Raw genomic sequence first — 26,286 nt, 5'->3', positions numbered from 1 at the left:
AAACTGTTTTTTCTTACTATTTAATTTAAGTAATATATGAGCGTTAATTTAATTTAAACAAATTATTTCATCAAAAACAGCTGTCACGAAACTGCTTCTCGGACTATTAAATGTAGTGTCCTTTTAAAAGGACGGTTAATTTTAATAAAAAGAATTAAATAGTTGAGCAGCTGTTTCATTAATAGGATTTATTTTATAGAACAAACTTAGTTCTGTATACAATAATATATTGCAAAAATAAATACCTATATCAATTCTGAATCAGCACACGTTGATGTTTTAAAAATTAAATGGTTTTTAATAGAAAGCAAGTTTTGCCACCTTTCTACGTTTTTTCGAAAACTTTTTGTTTTAATATAAAATTGTATTGTAAATTTGATTTAAAATTTCATTTAATTCAAGAATCATTTTAAATATTTATATTGTTGGCAACTATGATTCTTTGCAATGATATTAGTACATAGTCCTTAATTCTTATGTGCCTTCTTTCATCAAAGCACTCTTTAAAAGCACTACAAAATATTTAGCAATTCAGAATAGGTTAAGTGCAAACGAAAATGAAACATTTATGTTCACCTTAACTGTTATTATGTTACCACTTTAAATATCTCCAGAGTTGGCAACTATGATTCATTGTGATAATATTTGTACACATTCTTCTATTCTTTTTTATGCCTCTTTTAATAAAGTCATTTTTTATAACACTAATAAATGCCTTTTTGCTTCAACAGTCCGGGATGGGTTAAAAGCAAACGAAAATAAAACACTTCTGTTTATCTTAACTGTTATTTTGCTGCCACTTGAATTATCTCCTGCAACAGTATGATTTAAGAGTCATACTTGTGATTGCAAGTATGATTCTTAATAAGAATATTTGTTCATTCTCAGGGCCTCAAGATCAAGAAGCAGAGAAGTACAGAGGACATCGACCGCCGGGGAGTGAGCTCGATCCGGAGCTCGGGTTCTAATCTGAGTTCTGCGAGCTCTGAGTCGAGTCACTCGGGGGTGGCCCACAGCCAAGGTGGGTCTATCCATACGGACAGCAACGTGAGCTTCGTGAGTCAGGATGAACTTTGCGATACTGCCGTCACTGAGACATACTTGGGGGAGTGGAAAAACGACAGGAGATGCGGTTTCGGAATTGCAGAACGATCCGATGGATTGAAATACGAAGGAGAGTGGTAAGTCTCCATTTTTTTTTAGCCATTAGAACAAAAAGTGGATAAAATCCGAGAATAGCCCACCTCTTGGCGACTTTTTGAAATCTAGGAAAGTTGGCGATTATGTCTTGGATCAAAGTTATTTTTTTATTATTAAAAAACAGTTTAAATTATTAAAATATTTTTAATAAAATAAAATTAAAAAAAACTTGCAATAAAGTTGCAATATATCTTCCCGAAATATCTTCCAGAAACCTAGTTCTTCGAGATTTCAAAAAATCGCTTGGCGAGGTTACAAAAAATCGCCACGGGGTGGGCTACTCCAGGAAAATTCAATCACGCTATACTATAATATCCTAGAATGGATATTATATGTTAAATATAATAATAATGTATACCCAATTGCATATAATTATATAATATATATAATTTTATTTAATATGTAATAATGTATAATTGTATATAATTATATAATGTATAATAATATATAATTTTATTTAACATATAATAATACAATATAATTGTATATAAAAATATAAATTTTTAAGCTATTTTAGAATATTATATACAATTCATTATGCCCAAAACGTATGTTTTTGGTACTAAACATATTTTGATTTGCATTTTTAATAACGGATTAAAATCTTAAAATGCTATCAATGTTTTTAAAAGTTTACACAACAATTTTAAGTTTTTATGTACATTTTTTAATTTTAATTAACTTACAAGATTCATTGAATAGCGTTAACAAGAGCAGGAAAGTTTCGGAATACAGAGTATTTGCCTCTCAATGTGACGACTCTAGCATACCTGCCTACTCTTCCGAATTTTCCGGAAGATTTTATTTTCATATTTAAAGTGGTAGTAATTATATACTATTTTTTCGTTTATAATCTTAATTTTTAAATGATATTGATCACCACTATTCTTACAAAAATTAAGCACTTATATTAATATGCGTTACTGTCTTGGTTGTTAACTTAAGTTTTCTCAAATAAAACGTATTTGTTTGCTTAAAATTGAAGTTTTAATTCCATTTTCATACCACTGGGAAAAATAATAATGGAAGGGATTAAAAGTTGGCAGGTATGCTCTTGTTTGAATACCAGCAAAGGCTGGTCAATTTCTATAGTTCATCTGGCTCTTTCCAACCACAATGCTGACAAAAAATATCCTCATTGGTGGATCGTCTCCTTGACGTCAAGCTAACTGTGGGAGGTTTTCGTGGTTTTCATCTGCATATCACGCAAAAGTTGGTCAGCTTAGCTCCAGAAAAAAAACCTTCGAAAGTGAGTGAGTCTTAATGGTTGATTTGCGAGTTTTCTTGTCTTCTGGATTGGGTTCAAAAATACACGGCTCGGACTTGACTATTGATAGACTCATACCCCTCTTATCTTGATAAACTGCTTAACTCGGTGATAACGAGGCTTGCAACGAAACACACTGCGGTGCTTAATAAAAAATTTTGTCAAAGTATCTCTTAATCAAGAAAATATTGTAGGACTTCTTTTCATTGCACCCAAACTGAGAAGTGTTTGATAAATTTCCGGCGCTTATAACCAGCTTTGAACTGCTAACCTGCTTTGACGACTCTCAATGTTCAACTTCGTTTCCTTGTGATTTTGATCCCAACGCAGAAGACAGGGGAACTCCTAGATCAAACATTGGAACAAACTAACCTACCCATATTTTTGATCGAACTAACCAGCATTCGTGTTACTTGGAGAGAGAAACCCAAAAATATAAAAAATTAATAGAAAATAAATAGAAAATATCGAGGGAATCTGACAATTTTATATAGGGCCTGTATTGGTTGTAAAGAGACTGTAAAATAACGGGTGAATAGGACAATTCTATGCAGGCCCAATATCGGGAAAATAACCGCCCTCTGAACCCTTATTGAGCCTAGATTCGTGAATATTGGTCAAATGAGAGCCCAAGTTATTTTGCTGCTAGGGGAGTGCTGCATCCAATGAGTTACCATTGATACCAGAATTTTTGTATTTTCATCTTTTACGTGTGATTTTTGCAAATTAGTATTTTATTTATGTTTAGGTACAACAACAAGAAATATGGCTACGGGGTGACGACACTCAAGGACGGAACAAGGGAGGAGGGTAAATACAAGAACAATGTCCTAGTGTCATCTGGCAAAAAGAAACATCTATTCATGTTGAGATCTGCTAAGTTCAAGGAAAGGATAGATGCAGCAGTCAATGCTTCCCACAGGGCCTCTCAGATAGCTCTACAAAAGGCTGACATTGCGATATCAAGGTATGCCTTTGGTTTTTTACAAGCTCGAATTTATTATATAACTAAAAGCCTCCACACGGTTTTTTATAGGTAGTCTGATCAGATCACTATAAAGGCGCACGAGTTTCCGTAAAAGCCGTTTAATAGAAAATCTATTATAAATTAGAAAGTGGTAGCAAATATATGTCTAAAAATTTGCTTAATTTTTGGTTTGTCTTACTTACTCGTCAAACACTACAGATTCAATTCTCAAATATATATATGATAAAATCAATCACCTTTATCAATTACATTTAAAAAAGAATTTGGATTCATGCGCGCAACTGGTTCAATTTTTAAATAGTCTGCGCAGACTGCTTATAAAATACCGTGTGGAGGCTTGTGATAATATAATAATAAGCCACATTTTCGAAATATCCAAAAGAGCGTCTATTAAAAAAAAAAATTTGAAAAACACCAAAACGCTACAATTTCCATGTAGGCATTAAAATGTGTCTGCATATTGCACTATTATCTAGGGGAAATTCCGGAAGATTATAGATCCGATGTATATTCTAATGTTCTTGGAATTCTAATGTTTCTAGGAGCATCTATTTAAATACCACTTTTAATGAAATGAACAGAATTAAAAGAATATGTAGTAATATTTATTTATCCAAAAAACAAATCGATAAACTCTTTCAAAATTTGATAAAAAACAATGGATACCCAACTAATGTAATAAAATTTTATATAAAATCATTGAATTAATCGTATATTTTGGTGGATATATTTTCTAAACATTTTTTTGTTAATTTTTATGATTTTCCCATGTGCAAATCCATTTCAGGCCAAAATTCATTGCCAAAATTATTTACTAAATAATTTCTTTGTTAATTTATGTAATTTTTCCATGTGCAAATCCATTTCGGGCAAATCCGTGGCTATAATTATGTACTAAAATTTTTTCTTTGTTAATCTTTCCATGTGCAAATCCATTTCGGGCAAATCCGTGGTTAGAATTATTTACTAAAAATTCCTTTGCTAAATAATTTCCCTTGTTAATCTATACAGTTTTTCCATGTGCAAATCCATTTCGGGCAAATCCGTGGATAAATTGTTTGCTAAAAATTTCTTTATTAATTTATACAATTCCATGTGCAAATCCATTTCGGGCAAATCCGTGGTTAAAATTATCTGCTAAAATTTTTTCTTTGTTAATTTTTCCATGTGCAAATCCATTTCGGGCAAATCCGTGTTTAAAATTATCTATTAAAATTTTTTCTTTGATAATTTAAATAATTTTTCTATGTACTAATCCATATCGTGCAAATCCGCGGCTAAAATTATTTGCAAAGCAGGCAATTTATGTTTCTCTTTTCTATTTTATATTTTTTCTTAAATAAACATCTATCTTCTAAAACTATTTATGATCAATTTTTAAAATTATCCAGTATAATATTACCTTGTGCACATCCATTTCGGGCCCATCCTTGGTAACTAACAAATCAAAACTCAGAATAACAAATCACTTCAGCAGTGCAGTAAGAACGACACTTTAGAACCCTTTTGTTACACTCAATTTGCGCTTTTGTTTTCATCTTTTGTTTTCATATTTTGTAATCTGGCAATCCTTCTGCGAAAGCATTTTTAAATCATTCTTGAAAAATTTTCTGTCCATGTAAGTTGATCTGATTTTGCTACTCGCTTTATAGTCCCCTTTTTAATGTTTTTTTCTTTTATTTTATTTTCCGTTTTTACATGTTACTTATTTTTATTTTTGTGATCTATTTTATTTGCTGTTATTTTTTTAAAAAAATTTTGAGTGCTCCTCACACTATTGTATTAATATATTTTGCTTCGGCTTTATTGATACAATATCAGAAAGCACTCTGTTTTGCGGATATAATCGTGTGGGCTGAAGAAAAGATTATATCTTTTTTTTCCCGTTTTTTTTAAATAAAATTTCACCTTTTTTTTTTCCTTAAACTGTTGTTTGTTATTTTTTTTACTTATTATTTCCCCCCCCCTTTTTTTTAATTTGTCTATTATTTTTCTTTGTTTTATTCTTCATTTTGAGCATATATATATAGTATATACTTTTAAATCATTAAATATTATTTTTTAACAATAGTTTGGTTTACCTGCATTATGGTTGCGTCTTGAATCGCAAAGTTGTTTAGTTTTTCCATAATAATTTTTTTAAAGGTTGCTTTCTGTCCACTCTAACCCCATGTAGTGGGAGTGTGCTATGGAGACAAGTGTGTACAAACGTGATAACTAATTAACCCTTTGCTTACAGCGTGTTATGCTGTACCATCACACGTGGTCCACATGTTGTACCGCCGGTAGCAAAAAGTTAAGCAGTCGTTTATTACGACTCAGATATCTGAAGTCAAAATGTAATTAATTTTACTCTAAACCTTGTCGGAAAAAAAATATTTGACATATTTTAATTAAAACACTTATATGTAATAGAGCATGTTAAAAATGTCAGTTTGTATCTAATATTAGAAGAAACATTAAGTATTTTATCAATTAATCAATCTACTATAAATAAAAACAATTTATTCAACAAAAATATTTTATTTGATCATTTTAAAAATTGTGTTTATAAGGAAAATTGGTGTAGAAAGACAAATAGGAAGGCTAGAATCAATATTTTTTGAAAATACTAATGCGTGAAAACATTCCCAGTTATTTGAAAATTAATTTGTTAATATTATTAGTTAGAAAAGTAGCACGGAATTTTTAAAAAAAAATCCGATTCTTTAAAAGATATTCAACGATTTCAAGTTACGAAACTCTTATTAACCTGTTAGGTGCTAATATTGCCGTTTAACACGTTGAGCACCGCGTCTGTCATCGGTGACTTACGCTGGACTTTCCATTTAGGCCGCGTGAGCCACCGGTAACTGACACTGAAATTACATTTAGAACGCGTCAACCATCGGTGGCTGACACTGAAAATATATTTAGGCTGCGTCTACCACCGCTTGCTGACACTGACCTCTCACATAGGCCAGGAAAAACAGCTAGCTGACACTTTATAACATGATATAGAACTATAAAATTTTCACTCTTTTATGGAATTGCAGAAAATTTATTCAAAATTTACTTAATTCAACATGTGATTCTCAATGTGATGTTCAATGTGATTCTTGGATATGGGTGAAAGCCCTTATATAGCAAGACGGAAAAGAGAAAAACCTGGTACGTAAAACATTTCATTCCAGCATTTTTTTCGAAAAAAATGAAATCTCTGTAACTATCAAGATTTCTTTTATAATTCTGGCATATATATAAAACTGCTTCTTTTCCAAGATAAAGTAGATATTGTTGAAAAATTTTAAAAAAGAATAAGTAAACTCCTCCCCAAAACTAGCCATAACTGAAATGGTTTTACTACCAGCCTTTCCTCTTTTCCGTCTCGCTTTCACCCTTGTTCTTGGATTAATAAATTCAATTTAGTAGATTTTTATCCACCACTATTTTTAAACGATTCGCATGGCTTACGTAATTCACCACTTTTGTCAGACATGTAATGATAAACTTTCTAAAAAATTGTAAAATCCGTCTATATTTGCAATTTAGTTTGTAGTTATATACCGTGGCCAGATGGGCAAGTCATGTAAAATTAGCGTGGCGATCAACGTGTTAAGGAACAAGTCCTTTTCACAAAGAGATAAATTTTAACTGGTGTGTTTTGTTCTTTGCATTTATTTTGCAAAACCTATGCCGTTAATGAACACGTATAACATATCGCTGGTTCAAAACTAAAACGACACATCTGCAAACGTATTATGCCTGAAGATGTGTCGTTTTACTTTTGAACCAGCGATATTATTAATATAAATCTATTTACATCAGTCTAATATCATGGCGATTTTTTTTAAAAAAAAGCCTTAAATTGTAACTAATTAAGAAAAAACCCACCTTAAAACACATCATATATTAAGATTGAATCATTTGTTATTTCTATTTCTGCATCTTTTTTCTTTTTTTTAAGCCCTTTGCTAAGCATAAAAGGTGAAACAAAAAACTGGATTTCAAGATCCATAAGAATTGTAGTTATCAAATGCACACATGCCGCAGGCGTTTAAAAATGTAAAATTTATTAAACGAGATTAAAATTAGCAATTTTTTTTAGCATATTTCTGCCGGCAAAGTATGATTCAGTTTTAAGTATAAATAATTTACAATGTAGGTCATTGTAGTAAATACGAATGAATAATTAAATTAATAACCTGCAATGTAAGTCATTGTAGTAAATACGATTGAATAATTAAATTAATGGTGTTGCAATTTTCACAAACATGAGTTTATTTTTATACACTTTTGATTTTCTGTTTTTAAATTCAAATCTAATACTTCTAGGACAGCTACAGCTCGAGGTAAATCCGAGCAAGCTGACCTCTCAGCTTTCCATTCTCAAGAGGATTCGAACATCGCCAGACAAATCGCCAAACAGTTCGATCCCGACGTCAAAATGCCCGGTAAGTAGAGATTGCTAACATAATCTGTATTTGTCATTTTGGATCGGGTGTATAATCGTCGTTGTTGTGGAGCTAAAAATTTGTAAAAAATTGCAGTTTTATTAAATTTATAAATAACATTTTTTCCTTGCTTTTTTCTTATTAAATCTTTTTTTTAACCTATGTCTGAACCGCTTTGAATAAAATTCAATAAAATAAAAGCTATTTTTTAATAAGAAATTTTATACAAAAAAGCCAATAAAAAAAGAATAAGGGAATTTTTTAAAAAAAATAAATAAACATGTAGTGTTTAAGATCTGAAGAAAAAATACACAACGCATAAAATATTGACGATTGTTTCATTTTTGATAACACATTTTAAATTTTTGTGGTCCGCTATATCCTTGAAAGTATTTATCACAATAATTTTTTTAATATAAATTACAATAATGCTATTTTTATTATTATTTAAGTATCCATGATCATCCATGTTTTTTTACTATGGCAGGCAACGTTTTTATTCGTTTTCATTTTAAATAAAATTGCCAGCAACTAGTAAGTGGCCATTAGTAAGTGGATATCCGCAAGTAACGTCTTCATAAGTTATCGATCCTGATTGGCTGTTGAAACATGGCATTTGTTTATGTTAGCAACTATTCTTTCCATTCTATTTCGATATAGCCTGGTCCGTCAAATGTGAGTTCGATACGTGATCCAGTATTCGATTTTTGCAACGTGTGATTATTATTTAACTAATGAATTCCTGTAAATTAATTAAAAATTAAACTAATACTTAGCAAAGCAAGATAAATAAGTTATTAATTTTCCTTTAATTACGAAAAGAAGTCTACAATAAAATAAGGTTGTAACGCCATCTTATTTTGTGATGAAATTATAGGTCAGGTGGTTTGTGAATCAGTGGTCTTCTTCTTCTCGAGTGACCCATTATAGCCATAATATGCTCATCATTTTAATGAATATATTTATTTCAGCTTTCATATAAATGATTGAATTTAAAATATTTTTGTAAGAGGGCTTTTACTGTCAAAATTTTATTCAGTAGAGGGGGGAGGCAGCGTTCAATGTAAATTGAAAAGTTGTAGCCAATTTGCTTTAAACTGGCAAAAGAAAGTTCACATATTATCAAAAGTTTACAAATATTTACAGTTAAAATTTTATTTTGAAGGTCTGGTCTGTTTAATCTAGCTGGGTTAAAATGTCGTGGTAGTTACAAAAATATTTATTAGAAAAATAAGAAAAACAATTATTCTAAGTCTCCTACCACTTTTTTATTTTTAATCGGATGCTGCGACCACTGGTATGTGTCAGATTATCGTGCAGTTAGTTAAACTGAAGAAATGAGTACTGTTAGACAGTCTATGCCCCACATAATTATTAAAATACAACATATTACTTCATAATAAAGGAAGCTATCTTAATAAAATATAACATAATTATATCCCTTCTAGTCCAAAACGGAACTAATAACTCTTTTTATGAACAAATATAATCCCACAAAACCACACGTTTCTTCATCGTCGAAGCATATTGCGAAAAACAGGAATTAATAAAAGCAATCCCGTTTCCTCTCTCCTTTTTTTTTACTGTTTCCGGTTTGAAACGTGGCGTTAACAGCTAGACCAGAATTCCGCGGAAGAGGAGCTGTTCAATTTTACCTCTTCAGGAGGTACAGGAAAGCCCTAGCAACCGGGGCCACTACCGCTCAATATCGAACTGAGGGCGCAAATTACAGTGTTACCCACGTGGGTTTGTTTGCAGTAGGTAGTCTGGGGCGTGACGATCATTATTTCAGTTGACACGCGATGCTCTCGTTCGAAATTAATGACCAGATCGGTCTTTCGTTTGCTTTTCATGTCCAGTTTTGATACACATAATTGAAATCGCAAGAACCATGGAACAATAAGTTTACCCCTAACAATGTAGCAATGTCAAATTTAATATCTGCAGATTGACATTGCTATTAATTTAAGTAATACTAATTTTCACAAATTTATTGAATTAACGTGTAACTAGGCTTTTATCAATTTTTATTCGCTTTTACCATTTTTTTTAAACATTATGTTCCCAATAGTTTTTGTCTTACTATATCAATATCATAATATTCATTTTAGCCAATAGCCATATCGTCTTTTTAATACAGTGGTCTTTCAGTATAAAGTTTTGATACACATAATTGAAATCGCAAGAACCATGGAGCAATAAGTTTACCCCTAACAATGTAGCAATATCGAATTTATTATCTGTAGATTTAGACATTGCTATTAGTTTAAGTAATTCTAATTTTCACATTATTCAACAAACGTGAAATTATACTTTTATTGATTTTTTATTCGTTTTTATCATCTTTATTTTTAATTTATGTTCCCAATAGTTTTTGTCTTACTGTACCAATATTATAATGCTCCTTTAGGCCTATAGTCATATCGTCTTTTTAATACAGTGGTCTTTTAGAATAAAGTTTTGATACACATAATTAAAATGGCAAGTACCATGGAACAATATGTTTAACCCTAACACAGAAGTGATGTAAAATTTAGACCTTGCTATTAGTTTAAGTAATACTAATTTTCACAAATTTATTGAATAAACGCGAAACTAGGCTTCTTTCAATTTTGATGTCGTTTTTATAATTTTTTTCTTCATTTTATGATCCCAAAAGTTTCTGTCTTACTATATCAATATCAAAATGTTCATTTTAGCAAATAGCCATGTCGTCTTTTTAATACAATGGTCTTTTAGTACAAAGTTTTGATACACATAAGTGAAATTGCAAGAGCTCTGGAACTATAATTTCTTTTCAGTTTTACCTCAAACAATGTAGCTATGTCGAATTTAATATTTGTGAATTAGTAATAATAATTTTAGTATTAGTAATAATAATTTTAGTATTAGTAATAATGATTTTTGAAATTTTTTAAACAAAGATAGCATCAAAATTTTGACACGCTCCTTATATAAATTTTTTTATTTGTTTTTATATTTTATTTTCCCAATAAAAATTTATGCTTTACATATTAAAGTATCCAAATGCTTAGTTTGACCATTGATCACAGCGTCCTATAAAAGACAATGAATATTTAGAAACTCTAACTTTAGTTTTGATACACATGTTTTAAATCGCAAGATCTGTGGAACTATAATTTCTTTTTCAATTTTACCTCTAACAATGTAGCAAAGCCAGAATTAATATATGTGAATTGAGACATTACCATCAGTTAAGCGGAGATGCTAACTGCTCCGGACACGCCATAATAATTTTAAAAACGGTAAATAACTGCAAATTAAAATTTGCTAATATTTGACTAATTTTGCTTACTTTTTAACATGTTTAACATGATTTACTGCGATAAGGTGATATTTATATAAGCCTACGAATTATTTAGAAACAGTGGTAGATTACAATCTAATAAATTGAATTTATTAAACAAATAATCACAATTAATAAACTACCACTCGATAATATTTATTCGCTGTCCGGAGCAGGTAGGCATCTCTCGTTAAGTAATAATAAATTTTTGCAATTTTATAAAACAAAGATGGAGCTATGCTTTTAAATTTTGACTCGCACCTTTTATCAATTTTTTATTCGTTTGTATATTTTATTATCCCAATAATTTATGCTTTGCATAGCGAAGCATTCAAGTGGCCTTACCGGCCAACTCTTCCGGATTTTCCGGAAGATTTTATTTTCATATTTAAAGTGGTAGTAAATATATACTATTTTTTCTTTTATAAACTTAATTTTTAAATGATTTTGATCACCACTATTCTTACAAAAATTAAGCCCATATATTAATATGCGTTACTATCATGGTTGTCAACTTAAGTTTTTTCAAATGCAACGTATTTGTTTGCTTAAAATTGAAGTTTTAATTTCATTTTAATACCACTGGGAAAAATGATAATGGAAGGGATTAAAAGTTCGCAGGTATGAAGTGCTTGTTTCGTCCTATAAATGCATTGAACTTGTAGAAATTCTAACTGTAGTTTTGATTCTCATGTTTGAAATTACTAGATCCATGGAGCTATAAGTTTCTTTTTAGTTTTACCTTTAACAATTAGCAATGTCAATTTTAGCATCTGAGAAATGAGACATAGCTATTTGTTTAAATACGAGTAATTATAATTTTTTTAATTTAAAAAAAAACTAAAACTATGCATCTAAAATTTGATAAGTTGATGTAACAATGTTGACCAAATTTGCATCAATATTTTAAATCGTAATTTCCTACATCTTTTTTTGTGTCTCAGTCAATGTTACTAATGTTTGTTTTAATATCGGGATGAGGAAAACTAGTGTAGACAGTTAAAATTATTTCTGTTCTTTTAAAAATTTCTCAAATGATTTTAAGACTGTTATAACTGTGTTATACGATCATGCGTAGTTACACAGGATTCCAGCATTCCTTGAAAATTTTTAGTAGTGGTAGTTAATGCTAGAAGACATTTCTTATTTTTATATACCACTTTATCCTTCAGTGCAGTGTTTCCCAAACTTATGACTTTCGTGTACCCTTTCTAAATTTTTCACAAAACTGTGTACTACTAATAAAAAAAATGAATGTATTTTTTACCACAAAAAAAATTGCACAATAGTTAAAAATCGCAACTGGCTGTTGACACCACTAATTATTAACTGTTAACTCTGCAAAAATCAGCCAATAGAAAAATAAGTAATCGTAAATTTTCATGACTAGCTTTGCTTTTAAATAAAATTTTGTGAATTTTCGGTTGTTGCAAGATATTTCGCATTAGAATGCGTACCCCACTTTGGGAAACACTGCTTCAGTGGAAAAGAATATGGAATTTTCATGTTTATATACTTTCTTTGGAAAACAATTTTTAGTGGTGGTTACACAGAAATTAAATTTCAACATTTGTTTTATTTTCGTTACCATTTTTTTTAAATTTTCATGTCTCGCGGAAACTCTGTTACATGACAAAACACTAGATAGTTTATTAGCAAATTTAAAAAAAGGTTTTTATATATGAAAAATTAACTTTTATTTTGCTTTTTAATTCTCATTTTAGACTTTATGTTCATCGTTTTTAGTCATATGAATTATTATATAGTGAGTAATGAAGCTCAATGCATCTTTTAAAAGAAAATTTTTATTTGTCTTTTTCTTAGTTAACCAATAATGAACTTAAATGAACTAGTAATAACTCCACGAGACTAGTGTGGACACATGAGTGTGGTTGTACTGATGACTTGTCAATACAAACAGAATCTTCTAATGGTAGTAAATTCACGTTAGCGTTAGAAGGAATGTTCTTTTTTAAGATGACATTTTAATATTTTGAGGTTAGATTGGACACAGTACACACAAAATACGCTGTTCTTGATGATAGTTGATGATAGTTTTATTATCCCCACTGTTGCTTAACGCGCGTCTAAGGCAAGACGCATGGGAGTGACCTGAACCTTCTTTTTTACCTTTAGCCCTGTTCAAAGTGTGAAGAAAAAATAATGCACTTTTTTTTTAAAAAAATTATTAAATAATATTTAAAAAAATTATTAAATTCTTAAAAATGTACTTATTTTTCGTTCAAAATGAAAATAAATTTTCCGATTCTAATGAAGGAGAAAAAAACGCTGATTATGTTCGAAATAATGGCCAGTAAACTTTTTTGGCAAACTTATAAAAATTGTCTACATTTCCCTAATTTTATTCAGACTATATACTGCTTACTCACCAGTATTTATGTATTTAATACACCTGCATTCTTTGAGTGTTTGTAAAGTGCATTAGAGCGTTGGCGTTTAATGGGTTAAAAAGAACTTTTAACTAATGGGATGGATGACTAAACTAATTGATTAATGAAATCAATATTTAGGCGTAATTACTTCAATGAAAATTATAGAGCCGTGGGCCTTGGTGGCTCAGGGGATAGACCGCTCACCTTTCAATGAAAGTTCGTATTCCCGCGATGGCTGGTCAATGCGAATACCGCCCCCGGCTCGTACCGACGTAAAATATCTTCAGTTGTAGGCAGATCATGGATTAGAGTCCTCTAGTGGAGGACTCTAATCTCCACCGTGAGATGTTTTTGCGGTTTTCCTCTCCATGTAACGCAAAAGCGGGTTAGTTTTATCAAAAACTCATCCATGAAGGAGANTATATATATATATATTCATTCACAAGGCTGTTTATTATTGTGGCACCTAAGTATACTTAATGTATTATTTTTTATTCATTTGAACTTATCTACCCACATCAATACATACAAATGGTTTAAAAGTTTTTATGCAATGCCACTTTATTCTAGCGCTTTCGTGGCGAGGCTTTTAAAATGATAGCAAAATTACCAAAAGTTCTGAAAGCTTTGTCTGAAATTATGAATCGAATTTTGCTGTTCTGGTGAAAGTTGAAAGAACGCTAGACGCAAATGATTTAATCACTAAACTAACGACACGCCACTTAAATTGTTTTATGTGCGAGTTAAAAGTCATTTAGTTATCTTACCGTTTTTTATCGAATATGACATGCAAGAAAACAATTATACGAAACAAATTTTATATAGAAATATGTGTATATATATATATATATATATATTTCCAAATATCTATTTAAATTAAAAATTAAAAGATTTTCAATTGCTAACTATTTACTATTTACATACTTAACGCAATAAAAAAAATACTTACTCTTCAAAATTGTATTCATATTATTTGTTTTTGCACTAAAAAACAATTTTGTAATAGTTTAGATTATTGATATTAAAATAAGCCTATTTAAATAGGAGAAAATATTTCGTGTTGTCAAGTTCATAATTGTTTCGATAAAAATTTATTATAATGTTCAAGCTCTTTTTGATTATTTTATTTCGTGTGAAACTCTTATATACATCTGCATGTCTTTTATTGAAATAAACTATTACAATACACGAACATCCAGAGGCTATTAGTTATGGTCGTATTTAACCACTTTTTTGTATTGTAATGTATTTATCATATACAGGCAGTTTCGCAATGATCACCTTTAAACCTTACCAATGAAGTGTAGCTATTCTGTGGAATGTGTGTATTGAATTAGTGTTGCCAGTCTGGCAACACTAATTCAATAAATGCTATAAACTAATAGAAATGTGTAGCCAGTGTGTGGAATGTGTGCATGGTGAATTAGTGTAACCAGTCTGGCAACACTAATTCAATAAATGGTTCAAACCAATAGAAATGTGAAACTCATTACTTTTAAGCGTTTAGCAAACACTATTTTTTAAGCAACAAAAATCTAAAGTGCACTTTCCTTAACCGTTTCGAATGCCGTGGGAAGTATACTTACCACCACTTTTGATTTAAGTTTCCATTTGCTAATAACTTCAGCTTTCTTGAAGTGCGCTTGAATAAAATTGGTAACCATTTGTTAGTTTAGAAAAACGCATAAAAGTTATAAAATACATAATTCCTTTTGAAGTTTGTAGCATTTAAGGAATTTATTTTATAAATAAAGAAAAACAAAAGTCAATAAGTTCCCAATAGGTCGTATTAAATATATTTACCACCAAAAAAAATGGCATTTTTATAAACTAAATGAGTTTTTTCTTTTTTGTATCAATTACTATTCTTAAAACAATTTCAATTCCAAAAATACTTTAATTTACCTTTACTAGAAATAAATGGCCCATCAAAGGGTTAATTAATTTTCGATGAAGGATATTCTCCCAGGCTAGGTATTCCGTACAAGTACTGACTAAGGTCGTAAGGTGTAGTAGGTACCCATGACATGTGCTGACTAAGTTCGCGCTTGCTGATGTCCTGCCCGACTAAAATTTTGAATCGAAATTTGCTAATCCGGAAAGGGTTAATATATATTCTAGAAATCATTTTCATTAGTAAAATAAAACGCAGTTATTGACTTTAGGAGTTGTACAGTAAAATTCAAACGAAGAAAAGCGCTATCGCAATCTGTTAAATCATAAGTTAAAAAGATGGATATCAAAACCCGTTTGATTGCCAGAATTAATGTGAATGTATTTCTAATATTTAAATTTATCCAACTCTTCATTTCCACAGGAAATGAAATGAATTTTGACGTTTTTAACACCAGCTTCTACAGCAGTGATTAGTTGATGTTGTTTTTTCTAGCTTAAATGTCACTTTGCGAACTATAATGGAAAAAAAAATTTGACTCATTTAAACAAGACACCTAAAAATATATCTGAAAGGAATTAGTTACAAAATACTCTGTTGAATTTATTATAAACGAGGACTTATTTTTCCTCTCATCGTAAGATGCACAAAATAAATTAATAAATAAAGGAAGATTTCAATAATTTATTATCTAATATTCAGATATTTTCGTTCAAACATGCACGTTAATGGGTTGCAGGGTTAGATCTTAAAAAGAGAAATAAATTGCTGCTGGTGATATTTTTATGTTACAAAATAAGACACAAAAATGTACTTTGTTTGAATGGATATATCTTTTCTGCCAAGGATTTGGATTTTTGATCCTCAAAATACTGGTGTCGGTTTACTACCCGCGTTCCCAATACTTACTTCAATCAAGAAATTAAACGAAAATTTGAATGTTTGTTCTTACTTTTCATTTATTCCTTTGTATCTCTGAGATTATTTAAACACATCAAAACATTTGTAGTTCAATTATAAAACTCGTTTATACAAAAAATATTCTTTATAGGGGTATTATAATCTATAAGTTTTCGAAACAAAACCATCACTGAAGTCCATCGAATCACTAGTGATGGATGTGGGAGAAAATTATAGAAACTAGTTATATTGCTATATGAAACTTGGAATTATTTCAACAGCCATCTTTCACTTATCTGTTTAATCCGGCACTTAAATAGGTTTTAATGTTTCCAGTCTCTCTCACTCTGTAATAATTAGTTAGATTTAAAAAAAAAATTTTCATCATTAAAATATTTTACGAACTTTTAAGTATAATTTTCTTAATATAATTTCAATAAAGATTATGGATTCGATAAAGATTATACACAATTCGATACAGATTAAAGTGTATTAGGATTAATGATTGCGGATCATCCTGTATTTGAGTTCGGTTAACATTAATAGCTCTATAAACAATGTTACATATTAAGAAGTAAAAGTAATAACAAAAGACTGAAACTTTAGTCTGCTTAACTTTGGAAACCTTATTTTCCGTATTTCGGCAACTCCTAATTTTGCGGGCGAAAAAAATTCGTAATATGAAAACACAATGCGTAAGGGAAAAAAAACTCATGATCTATAATCTAATGATTAGATCTTAACGTAATAGGATTAAATCTTTATGGTTCGAGGGTTGACCTAAAATATGCTAATTAATAAGTGCAAGCGATATTTTAAGATGCAAATCCCTAAATAAACATACTTTTTTTTTCAACGGATTTGATTCTCTAACCGTAGCCGCAATCTGGAAAATATGGTTCCAAAAGTTTGTTTCAGAGAGTATTTCAAAGTTTGGACTCCTTAATGTTAATTTTAATTTTTGTGTATCTCGCCATATCTCAAGAATGTTCTAATCTTTTTATACAGTCATAAACATAATCTTTTAAATGCAGTCATAAATATCGTTTTTCCAAAGATAATTCCAAGTAAAAAATAACATTTGGTATATATTTATTATTTTCTTTAATAATAGTCGAAAAACTTTAGAATTGTAGAGTATACAATTTTTTACATATTTTAAAGAATGCAATTTTACATGGCAAAATGCAAATTTCGAGCAAAATAAATCGAACTTCTCAGGAACTATTCGACCGATTTCGCTCAAATTTTGTATTTTTCCGTGTAAAATTACATTCTTTAATTTTTGTAATTTGAAATATCGTCCGCGCAGATTAAATAATGTATGTGAGATCACCCCAAATCATTAATTTTGAGTCCTATAACGGGAAGATCCGATCATTTGATCAAAAGTTACTCATAGTGGTCCGTTTTTTTTATATTTTCTTGCAGTTTTTTTTTTTTTTTTTTTTTTTTNTTTTTTCTTTATTTTTTTTTTTTTTTTTTTTTCGTTTTGTTTATTCATTTAGAGAAAGTGCGTTTCGTGTTGATTTCACAACCTAAATTACTGGCTACTTTAATTAATAAGTATATTAAAGGTCCACTTCTCGTGTTGCTAGGAGTTTAATACCTACAATCCGATAATAACATTAAAATGTGTTTAGTTTGAGATTTATTTTGCTCTCTGTATGTTTTAAAAATGTCTCAAAAGGCAGGCTTTCAGTACATAATATTAACCAGCGTTTCATATAATATAATTTTAACGAAATTGATCAATTGTGCTTTTCATTACTATCTAGAAACTTTACATTGAGGATTTAACTTAATAAAATATTAAACAAGGCATTTATGCAAACACATGTTTTACTTTTTGTTATTTTTACCCCGCAGATATGATGAGAAATAAACTCCACGACAGATTAAACCCTAATCCGTCGTCGAGAGTTCCTTTCACAAATCTCAGCAACCAAACGCTATCAGGAGAGACGCCGGACAGCAATCGAACAGACTCGCCTCTGGATCAATCGAGGAGGAATATGTCCCCTCGAAACATGAGTTTGAACACACCAACTCAACAGTACAGATATGGTGAAACTCCTCAAAACAGGATAACTCAAAACAGTTCGCCACAGGATATGTATATAACACAAAACGTCGCTAATCAAAATCAGTATCCTCACCCCAAGAATCAAATCAATATGAATCAAACTTCGTACCCGATCCCTCCACAAAACCAAGATTCCAGGTATGTGCCCCAACAGATGATGTCCCAGGATCGTTATCCTGTACCTCAACAACAACAAGCACCTCAACAGCCTTATCTCAACCAAACCCAAGGATATGGGTCTTATCCTTCCAAGCTTCCGCCCCACGTTCCGCAAGAAGTGCTACAACCGTCGTACCAAAAAATGAACGCTAATTATTTGGGTCCTGCTCCCGCACCAGGTATAGGACAACAGGATCCACCAGTAGTGCCTAATCGACAAGGCTCGATCCGCCGGCGGCCTAGTGGCAGAGAGGGTGGTTACTCCATTCAACAAGCGATGGGTGATCATTTCGAACACTACAGGCAAGAGCCTAGACCACGAACAGTCATCAAGCATGGGCGGAGGATACCCTCACCGTCCAGGAGTGGTATGAGTCGGGAAATGCCGCCCATGATGTATAGCCAGCAACAGCATTACCATCCTTCGCCCAGGACCAGCTATGGTCCAGATGCCACGCCTGACTCGGGAGTATCGGAAAGCATGGATGGTGATGAACTCTCTCCATCGCGATTCCAGAGAAAATCCCAATTGCCACCCATGATTTACGGTGATAGCCACGCTTCCAGCCTTCTTAGTTTTGCTCCCAGTGAAGAAGAGAGTCGGACTATGAGTCCCACCATGAGTAGTATGGGTTTAGATAGTGAAATAGGTTCCGAAGCCTCCATGGGAAGCGGTGCATTTCCCCGGACTGCCTCCCTTTATGTGAATCCTCCGAGTCGTCGGAAACAGGAAGTGAGTTCGGGTGGTGGTGATCTTCTGAAGAGGAAGAAAAGTATGCCCCATGGGCCCAAAGAATTGAGTGCACCTCAAAAAGTGATACCAAGAGAGGAGGTTGCCTACCTTAGTTCTCAAAGGAGAGAAGAGGTCAGAAGGATCCATTATGAAAGTGAGAGGTTGAGGTCAAATCCATTGTTATATTTCGTCAGACCAGATTTTAAGGTAAGTTTTTACTTTTCATTTCTTTCGTAAGCATTTTGTTTTTTGTTTTTATGAACAACCGTCGTTGAACAGCCGACCCAATTTTGAGTTTATGACTACCAATGTTCAACTCCGTAGCCTTAGAATTCTGAACCCAATCCAGAGAAAAAAAAATCCTGGATCAATTATTGGGAGAAATTTGCTTTCGTGGGAGGCTTTTTGATGGAACTAAACAGCATTTGCGTTACATGGAGTTGAAAACCAGAGATGCCAATTGCTCCGGACACGCAGAAATAATTAAAACAAGGTAAATAACTACAAACTAAATTTTGCAAATATTTGACCATTTTTGCTTGCTTTTAAAAGGGTATAGCATGACATAACTACCATAAATTGGTGAATTATATAAGCCAACGAATTATTTAGAAATAGTGGTGGATAAAAATCTACTAAATTGAATTTATTAAACCAAGAATCACAATTAATGAACTACCACTTTAAAATATTTATTTGCTGTCCGGAGCAAGTTGGCATCTCTGGAAAACCAGCAGTAACTGTTTAACTTTATTTGGAGAAATTTGCTTTCGTATAGGACTTTTTGATGAAATTAACCCGCCTTTGCGTTACATGGAGAGGAAAACCACGAGTACCTTCCTCGGTTAGCTTGACGGCAAAGGGACTCTAACCCATGATCCGTCTACCACTGAGGATATTTCATGTCAGCACTGTGGCTCGCGCAAGACGGATGCGGATTCGTATCAACCCGCCATTGCTGAGATTCGAACCCGGTTCACCTCATTGGAAGGTGAATGCTCTATCCCCTGAGCCATCGCGACTCAAAATTAAATGATTTGGATTATGTTAACATTTTTCAAAACAATTAGTGTTTGATTAAAAATAGTGTTGTTTAAGAAATAAAAATAATGACAATTTCCGGGGCTTATTTTACAGTCAAAACTATGTGGATAGTTTTTATCCCAGCAACCCTTAAAAAACTCTATCATTTATCAACACTTTCTGAACTTTTCCGGTCCTGGCCAACTATAGCTAACATGTATCTTAACGCAGATTCGTTCAAATGATGAAAATTTATCATTTTACATTCGACTGTTGCTAAAAGGCAAGAAATCGTCTTTTGTACGGTATCGTAGTAGATAATTAATTAACAAGATAATTGATTATTTCTTTAAGTAATTGATTAACAAAATAATTGATTATTTCAGTAAATAATTGATTAACAAAATAATTGATTATTTCTTTAAAGAATTGATTAACAAAATAATTGTTTATTTCTTTAAAGAATTGATCAACAAAATAATTATTTATTTCAGTAAATAATCGATTATTTCTTTAAGGAATTGATTAAAAAAATAATTGATTGTTTCAGTAAATAATTGATTAACAAAATAATTGATTATTACAGTAAATAATTGATTATTACAGTAAATAATTGATTGTTACAGTAAATAACTGATTATTTCAGTAAATAATTGATCAACAAAATAATTTATTAACAAAAACTGCCACATGTAACTTAATCAATTATTTTACATAATGTCGCCTATGAGGCATCATCAACAGTCCTCATTCTAAAATTAAAAAATTTTTATACCTTAATAATTAGTAGCCACATTCATTGTTTCAATAATATTAAAAATTATTTAAAGATACTGTGTTATGTATTTTGAATCAGTGCTCCCCACCCTTTTTATCAACGCTGACTAGCCAACGATTGATAATTTTTCTAAAGCAGTTGATTGTTTATATTTTAGATGGTTTTGATTCGATAATTTTAATTTAATTGTATTTAAACACGCCTTCAAAACAAAATAAAGTTATATGCTCAGTATGGGCGAAACTTTAAGTGACGGATCTTAGTTTTAAGTTTTTTTAGTATAACTAAATTAAGTTTTGTCTTAGCTCACAGTCTACTTTCCATCCACAGAAAGTCGCTCAAACCCAAGAGAAACCCACCACAGTAAATAAAAGGGAAATAATTTAATTTGGCCCAGGGTTTCGTTACCATTGTTTTAAATGATTCACGGTTTATATTAGTTCCAACAGTACTTGGAGTGCAAAGGGTAAACTTTTTGTTTACGACTGGTACAATATGTGGACCACGTGTGATGGTACAGCATAAGCAAAGCGTTTAAGAAGCCAAAAGCAATGGAAATCTAGTGGAAATCGCGAAAAAGAAGTTTAAACAAACTTGTGGTAAATTTACAACGGTAAAAATAACTCAAAGAATGAAGTAAGATCGAAAAAACTTTTGTTCTCTTAAACGCTTTAACCTCAACTCTTATTATAGAAGGCTAATTCATCTTCTAATCGATACGACGTCTAACAAACAGGTGTCTGGAGGGCCGCAAACTCATCAAACGGAAGTTACGTGTTTTTCGTCACAATTCAGCAACGCGATACACGTTGCCAAATTTGTCCATGGCTTCAGCCCAGACGTGAATAGAAACTTTTTTCCGCTTCTTTGTCCTCTACTATCCTCTTCGAAGTAAAGAGGCAATGGTGTCAACTGCCGTTAAGAGATAACTTCCTTTATTTATTTATTTATTTTTATTTGTTCGAAGAGAGGGCATTGTTTTTGAGATGTTGACTTTTACATTATTGTGGGGTGAGGTATGTGCAAGATTTGTTACAAGTGCAATCCAGAATCTGTCACATTTCAAAAGAGGAGGGTAATTTGGGTGGATTATTGACGTCACGTTGAATTGAGCAGCGCTTTTATAGAATCAAAGAGAAATCTGAAGAAAATTAGTTCAGGTTTAAACTAAAACACTAGCTTTGTTTTCAATGAAAAAGGATTTTTTTTGATTTTTGGGGACTAGGTGAACACAGTTTTCTATTTTATACTAAAATATACCTCTATATACACAACGTGTAAAAAAAGTTTGAAAACGGCCAAATGCCTCGGGAAATATACAAGAAATCAAAAAGGTGGAAACATTCAAATTCAATTTTTTTTTTAAAGTTATCTAAAAAAAAGTTTGGAAACTGTCAAATGTCTCGGGAAATATACAAGAAATCGAAAAAGTGGAAACATTCACATTCAATTTTTTTTTTAAGCTATCTAAAAAAAAGTTTGGAAACGGATTATCTCGAGAAATATACATCAGATCGAAAAAAATGAACAAGACACATTCAATATTTTTTAAAAGCTTTCAAATTACATAAAACGTAATCTTTCACCCCCTTCTCAAAACGGAGTATAGCAGTTTTGAAATAATAAATATGAATTATGATATTAAATTTATTGCAGATTCGGATTCTTCAGTAAAAAGCAATCCTTTTTGAGTTGTAGGTTTATGCATTTTGCTTCACAGATGGCTCTGCAGCCGAGAAAATTTAAACACAGTACAGGCTATTTAAATTTTCTCTGTTTTTGTTTCAAGTGGCGAATCTCGAGACACATCAGATTATGAAGATAAAAATAGACGGGTGTAAAAATTTGATTACAGTACCATTTGTGAAGCAAAGTGTTTAAACCTACGACTCAAACTAGGGTTATTTTTTTTCCAGAGAATCTAAACATGCAATAAAAAAATAGGAGGAGGGATTAAAATCGAGTTTTGTATCATCATCGGATTGCTTTTTAAAGATATACACACAGGCACGTATATATATATATATATATATAACCTTATAAACGTTTATTAAACTAGTTACAATCAAATTTTTTATTATAATTTTATTCCAGGAGAAAAAAAACATAGTNATATATATAGCAATTTCCATTGTGTTATCATACCTAAAGGTAAAAAGAATCTATATGATATCTTTAAAAAAAAGTCATTGAGATGATTAAGAAAGTATTTTAGAATTTTATTACTTGATATATGGTAAATGAGTCTAAATTTTGTGCTTTTCTTTATTAAATTTCTAAGTTCTAAGTTTTCTATAATATTTAAATTTACAATAATAATATGTTTATGGTGTTTATCAACAAATTCAAAATATTTCTCTTCTTCACAGTGACAATCATAAGTATATATATTAATTTTCCCCAAATTTTTGCTAATATCATTATAATTAAAAATAGTTCTACCAAGAGGTTTATTGTGCTTAAAGCTTATAATTAAAGTCTTTTAATGGAAACAAATTCTTTCAAACTTTCATCTTTAATTTCATCATTAATTTTAAATTTAATCTTATCGAAAATAAGGTTTTGAAAATTAATAACGAAAGATAAATTATCTACATATTCCTTTTATTTGGTGAAATTTCACTCATTTTAGCTTTTACAAGATCAAAACAAAGAATGTTGAAGTGTAAACTTATAAAAGAAAAGTTAATAATAAGATCTTGAAGCTTAAATTTATATACATATCATCAGAAAGTTAAATCTCGAGCAAGACATGGATGTTCTTTCAATATCTGTACTATCTGTCCTTACTGTGGAAGCAACGTTGGCCCACCTAATATGGTGCCCCAGAAAGATAGAGTAGTCAACAAATATGCCCAGTAAAAAGCCTGAATTGACAAAATGTTAACACGAGTGGGCTTTGGAAATAAAAGAAGTTAATTATTTGTTACCCTGTGATACTTTTATTTTAATGAAACGAAATGTGAGCAATAATAGTTTTATCTCTGCTTAGTAGAGTTGATTTAAAAGGATTTTGCCCAGCACTGCACAACTGCACATAAAAAATTATTGCGTAAAACTTAAACTAACATATTTCATATAGAATAATCCCTGGGCCAGTAGTGTCATTGATTCGCCAAACTGTCTATAGTTTAGTGAATTTATCTTTATGTATGTTCCAAAAGCATCTATATACTACGCTATCTCGAATTTACCTAAGGCAGTCTTTCTCAAACTTATGACTTTTGTGTACCCTTTCTAAATTTTTCGTAACGCTGTGTACCACTAATAAAAAAATAAATGTATTTTTTAAAGAAATATTTTTATTGTTATTAACATATTTTAGTTATTAACTGTTAACTCTGCAAAAAATAGCAAATAGAAAAATACGTAATCGTAAACTTTCATGGCTAACTTTGTTTTTAAATAAAATTTTCATTTGTTGCAAGATATTTCGCATAAGAACGCGTACTCCCGTTAAATTGCTCCCGTACCCCTGGGGGTACGCGTACCACACTTTGGGAAACACTGACCTAAGGTAATGGGTGGTTCAGAAAGTTCGTGTAGATTTTCGATAGGTTGAGCTTGCAAATGCCCTCTAAAAATATTCAAATAGTAGTAGCAAACTGCTCATTAAAGCAATTTGAATTTTTCTGAATTCAGATAATATTCGCCTGGCTTGATCAGATTTCTATATCCAATAAGTTTCCAACTCTTTGTGGCGATCAAGAAAATTTTATGATCTAATTTTAATGACAAGAAATATATTGTATAATATAAATTTTTCTACCACTAATAGTTTGTGCAGACCTTTGGGGCGAACTAGAAATCGGCAGGAACATTCTTAACGACTCAATACCAGAAATTTCAACTTGCTCTATTTTGTAAAATGTAACTTTACTGTAGTTATGTGGTGGTGATACTTTTAAAGCGTGAGAGTAATTATCCTTATTCTACAAGTTTAACTATAGAATAAGCTATTTTTTTCAGAGTTACTTTTTAAAAAAAAAAACTGTGAATATATTTTACCACTTTTTTTTAATTAAAAAAAATTAAATATTTCATTTGTTTCTCAAAATTTCGGAAAATTTTGTTAATATTATTGGCTGTTTTCTAAGAAATGCTTGTCATGCAGGCATGCGCCGAAAAGCTAAAAACGTTTCGTAAAATCGGTTTTAGACGAGTATAATTACATAATTAAGTCCACTTGATGACCGCATTTTACTGTCTATCAATTGATTTGTAATTGTCTTATTCATGCAAGCAATTTAACTTCAGACATACATAAGATCCGTTAATCGAGAAATTATTAGTGGGATATCTAACCTGCTTAACTTGACAAACTGATCATGAGTCAAATTAAAATACTTTGAAAATTTATTCAAGCCAGAAGATTCATATGCTACAAAGACACCCAGTTCTAAAAATTTAATTACGCTGAGGACCAAATTTTTCGTTACATTTACTCAAGTGTTTGACTTAATTTGATTGTGATGATTTCAAAAATGAAATTTGTTTATTCGTAACGCTAAAGAGTTTCTTCAAAATGATGTTTTTATTTTTTGTTTAAAACATCCTGGTTAGGAATCGTGAAAACTGTAACTTGTAAAGAAAATTAGATTGCAGATTCGAAATTAGCAAAGCGAAAATATCAAAGATCCTCCCCAAAATCATATTGCAACCGAGAAAAAAAAAATTCTCCTGTTTTTTTTACCTTTACCAACATATGGAAATATTAAACTCGAATTTTGTTGACAAGGTTCAACAATTTCGCGAAGTCAAATATTCTTCTTTTAAGTTATTTGATCTTTCTAACTTTAAACGCTTCCACTTATGCCATTAAGCAATGTTCTAATAAACAATATTCCAATTATATATATGTATCTATAATTATATACTTTGTTCGAAATGTCTCCCAATACTCGATCCAGGAGTACCCTTATCCAGGAGTACCCTTATCTTCAAAAGTACAAGGTCACGGAATTGAACATTGAAAGTCCTGAACTCAAAATTGTTTTGACTGTTCAACGACGGTTGTAAAATATAATAAGTTGTGATGGTGAATTTTTAGAAAAATTAAGGCATACAGCAAATCACATACAAAAATCACAACATGCATTAAAAAAATAAAAATAATATATATATA

The 26,286-nt window shown here is 30.9% G+C and overlaps 2 protein-coding genes across 4 annotated transcripts in view; both read left to right on the top strand.

The window, feature by feature from the left end:
* The window catches only part of LOC107448691 (uncharacterized), a 189,668-nt gene that overhangs the window by 91,416 nt on the left and 71,966 nt on the right, over nucleotides 1–26,286 (top strand). The gene's annotated exons all lie outside the window — the stretch shown is intronic.
* The window catches only part of LOC107448680 (junctophilin), a 101,277-nt gene that overhangs the window by 55,733 nt on the left and 19,258 nt on the right, over nucleotides 1–26,286 (top strand). For 2 of the 3 annotated variants that reach the window (XM_043044709.2, XM_043044710.2), the window contains exons 5-8: nucleotides 889–1,181; nucleotides 3,216–3,434; nucleotides 7,770–7,888; nucleotides 18,252–19,567. In XM_043044709.2, the coding sequence (XP_042900643.1) occupies nucleotides 889–1,181; nucleotides 3,216–3,434; nucleotides 7,770–7,888; nucleotides 18,252–19,567 (1,947 nt within the window). Of the gene's footprint in view, nucleotides 1–888; nucleotides 1,182–3,215; nucleotides 3,435–7,769; nucleotides 7,889–18,251; nucleotides 19,605–26,286 lie in introns of those variants that run through there. The other variant, XM_071186062.1, reaches the window with a different exon arrangement.

Source organism: Parasteatoda tepidariorum, chromosome 10 (genome assembly GCF_043381705.1).
Source record: "Parasteatoda tepidariorum isolate YZ-2023 chromosome 10, CAS_Ptep_4.0, whole genome shotgun sequence".
NCBI classification, from domain to species: Eukaryota; Metazoa; Arthropoda; class Arachnida; order Araneae; family Theridiidae; genus Parasteatoda; species Parasteatoda tepidariorum.
Note: the sequence above shows the minus strand (reverse complement) of the source record. Positions and strands in the feature narration are given on the sequence as shown.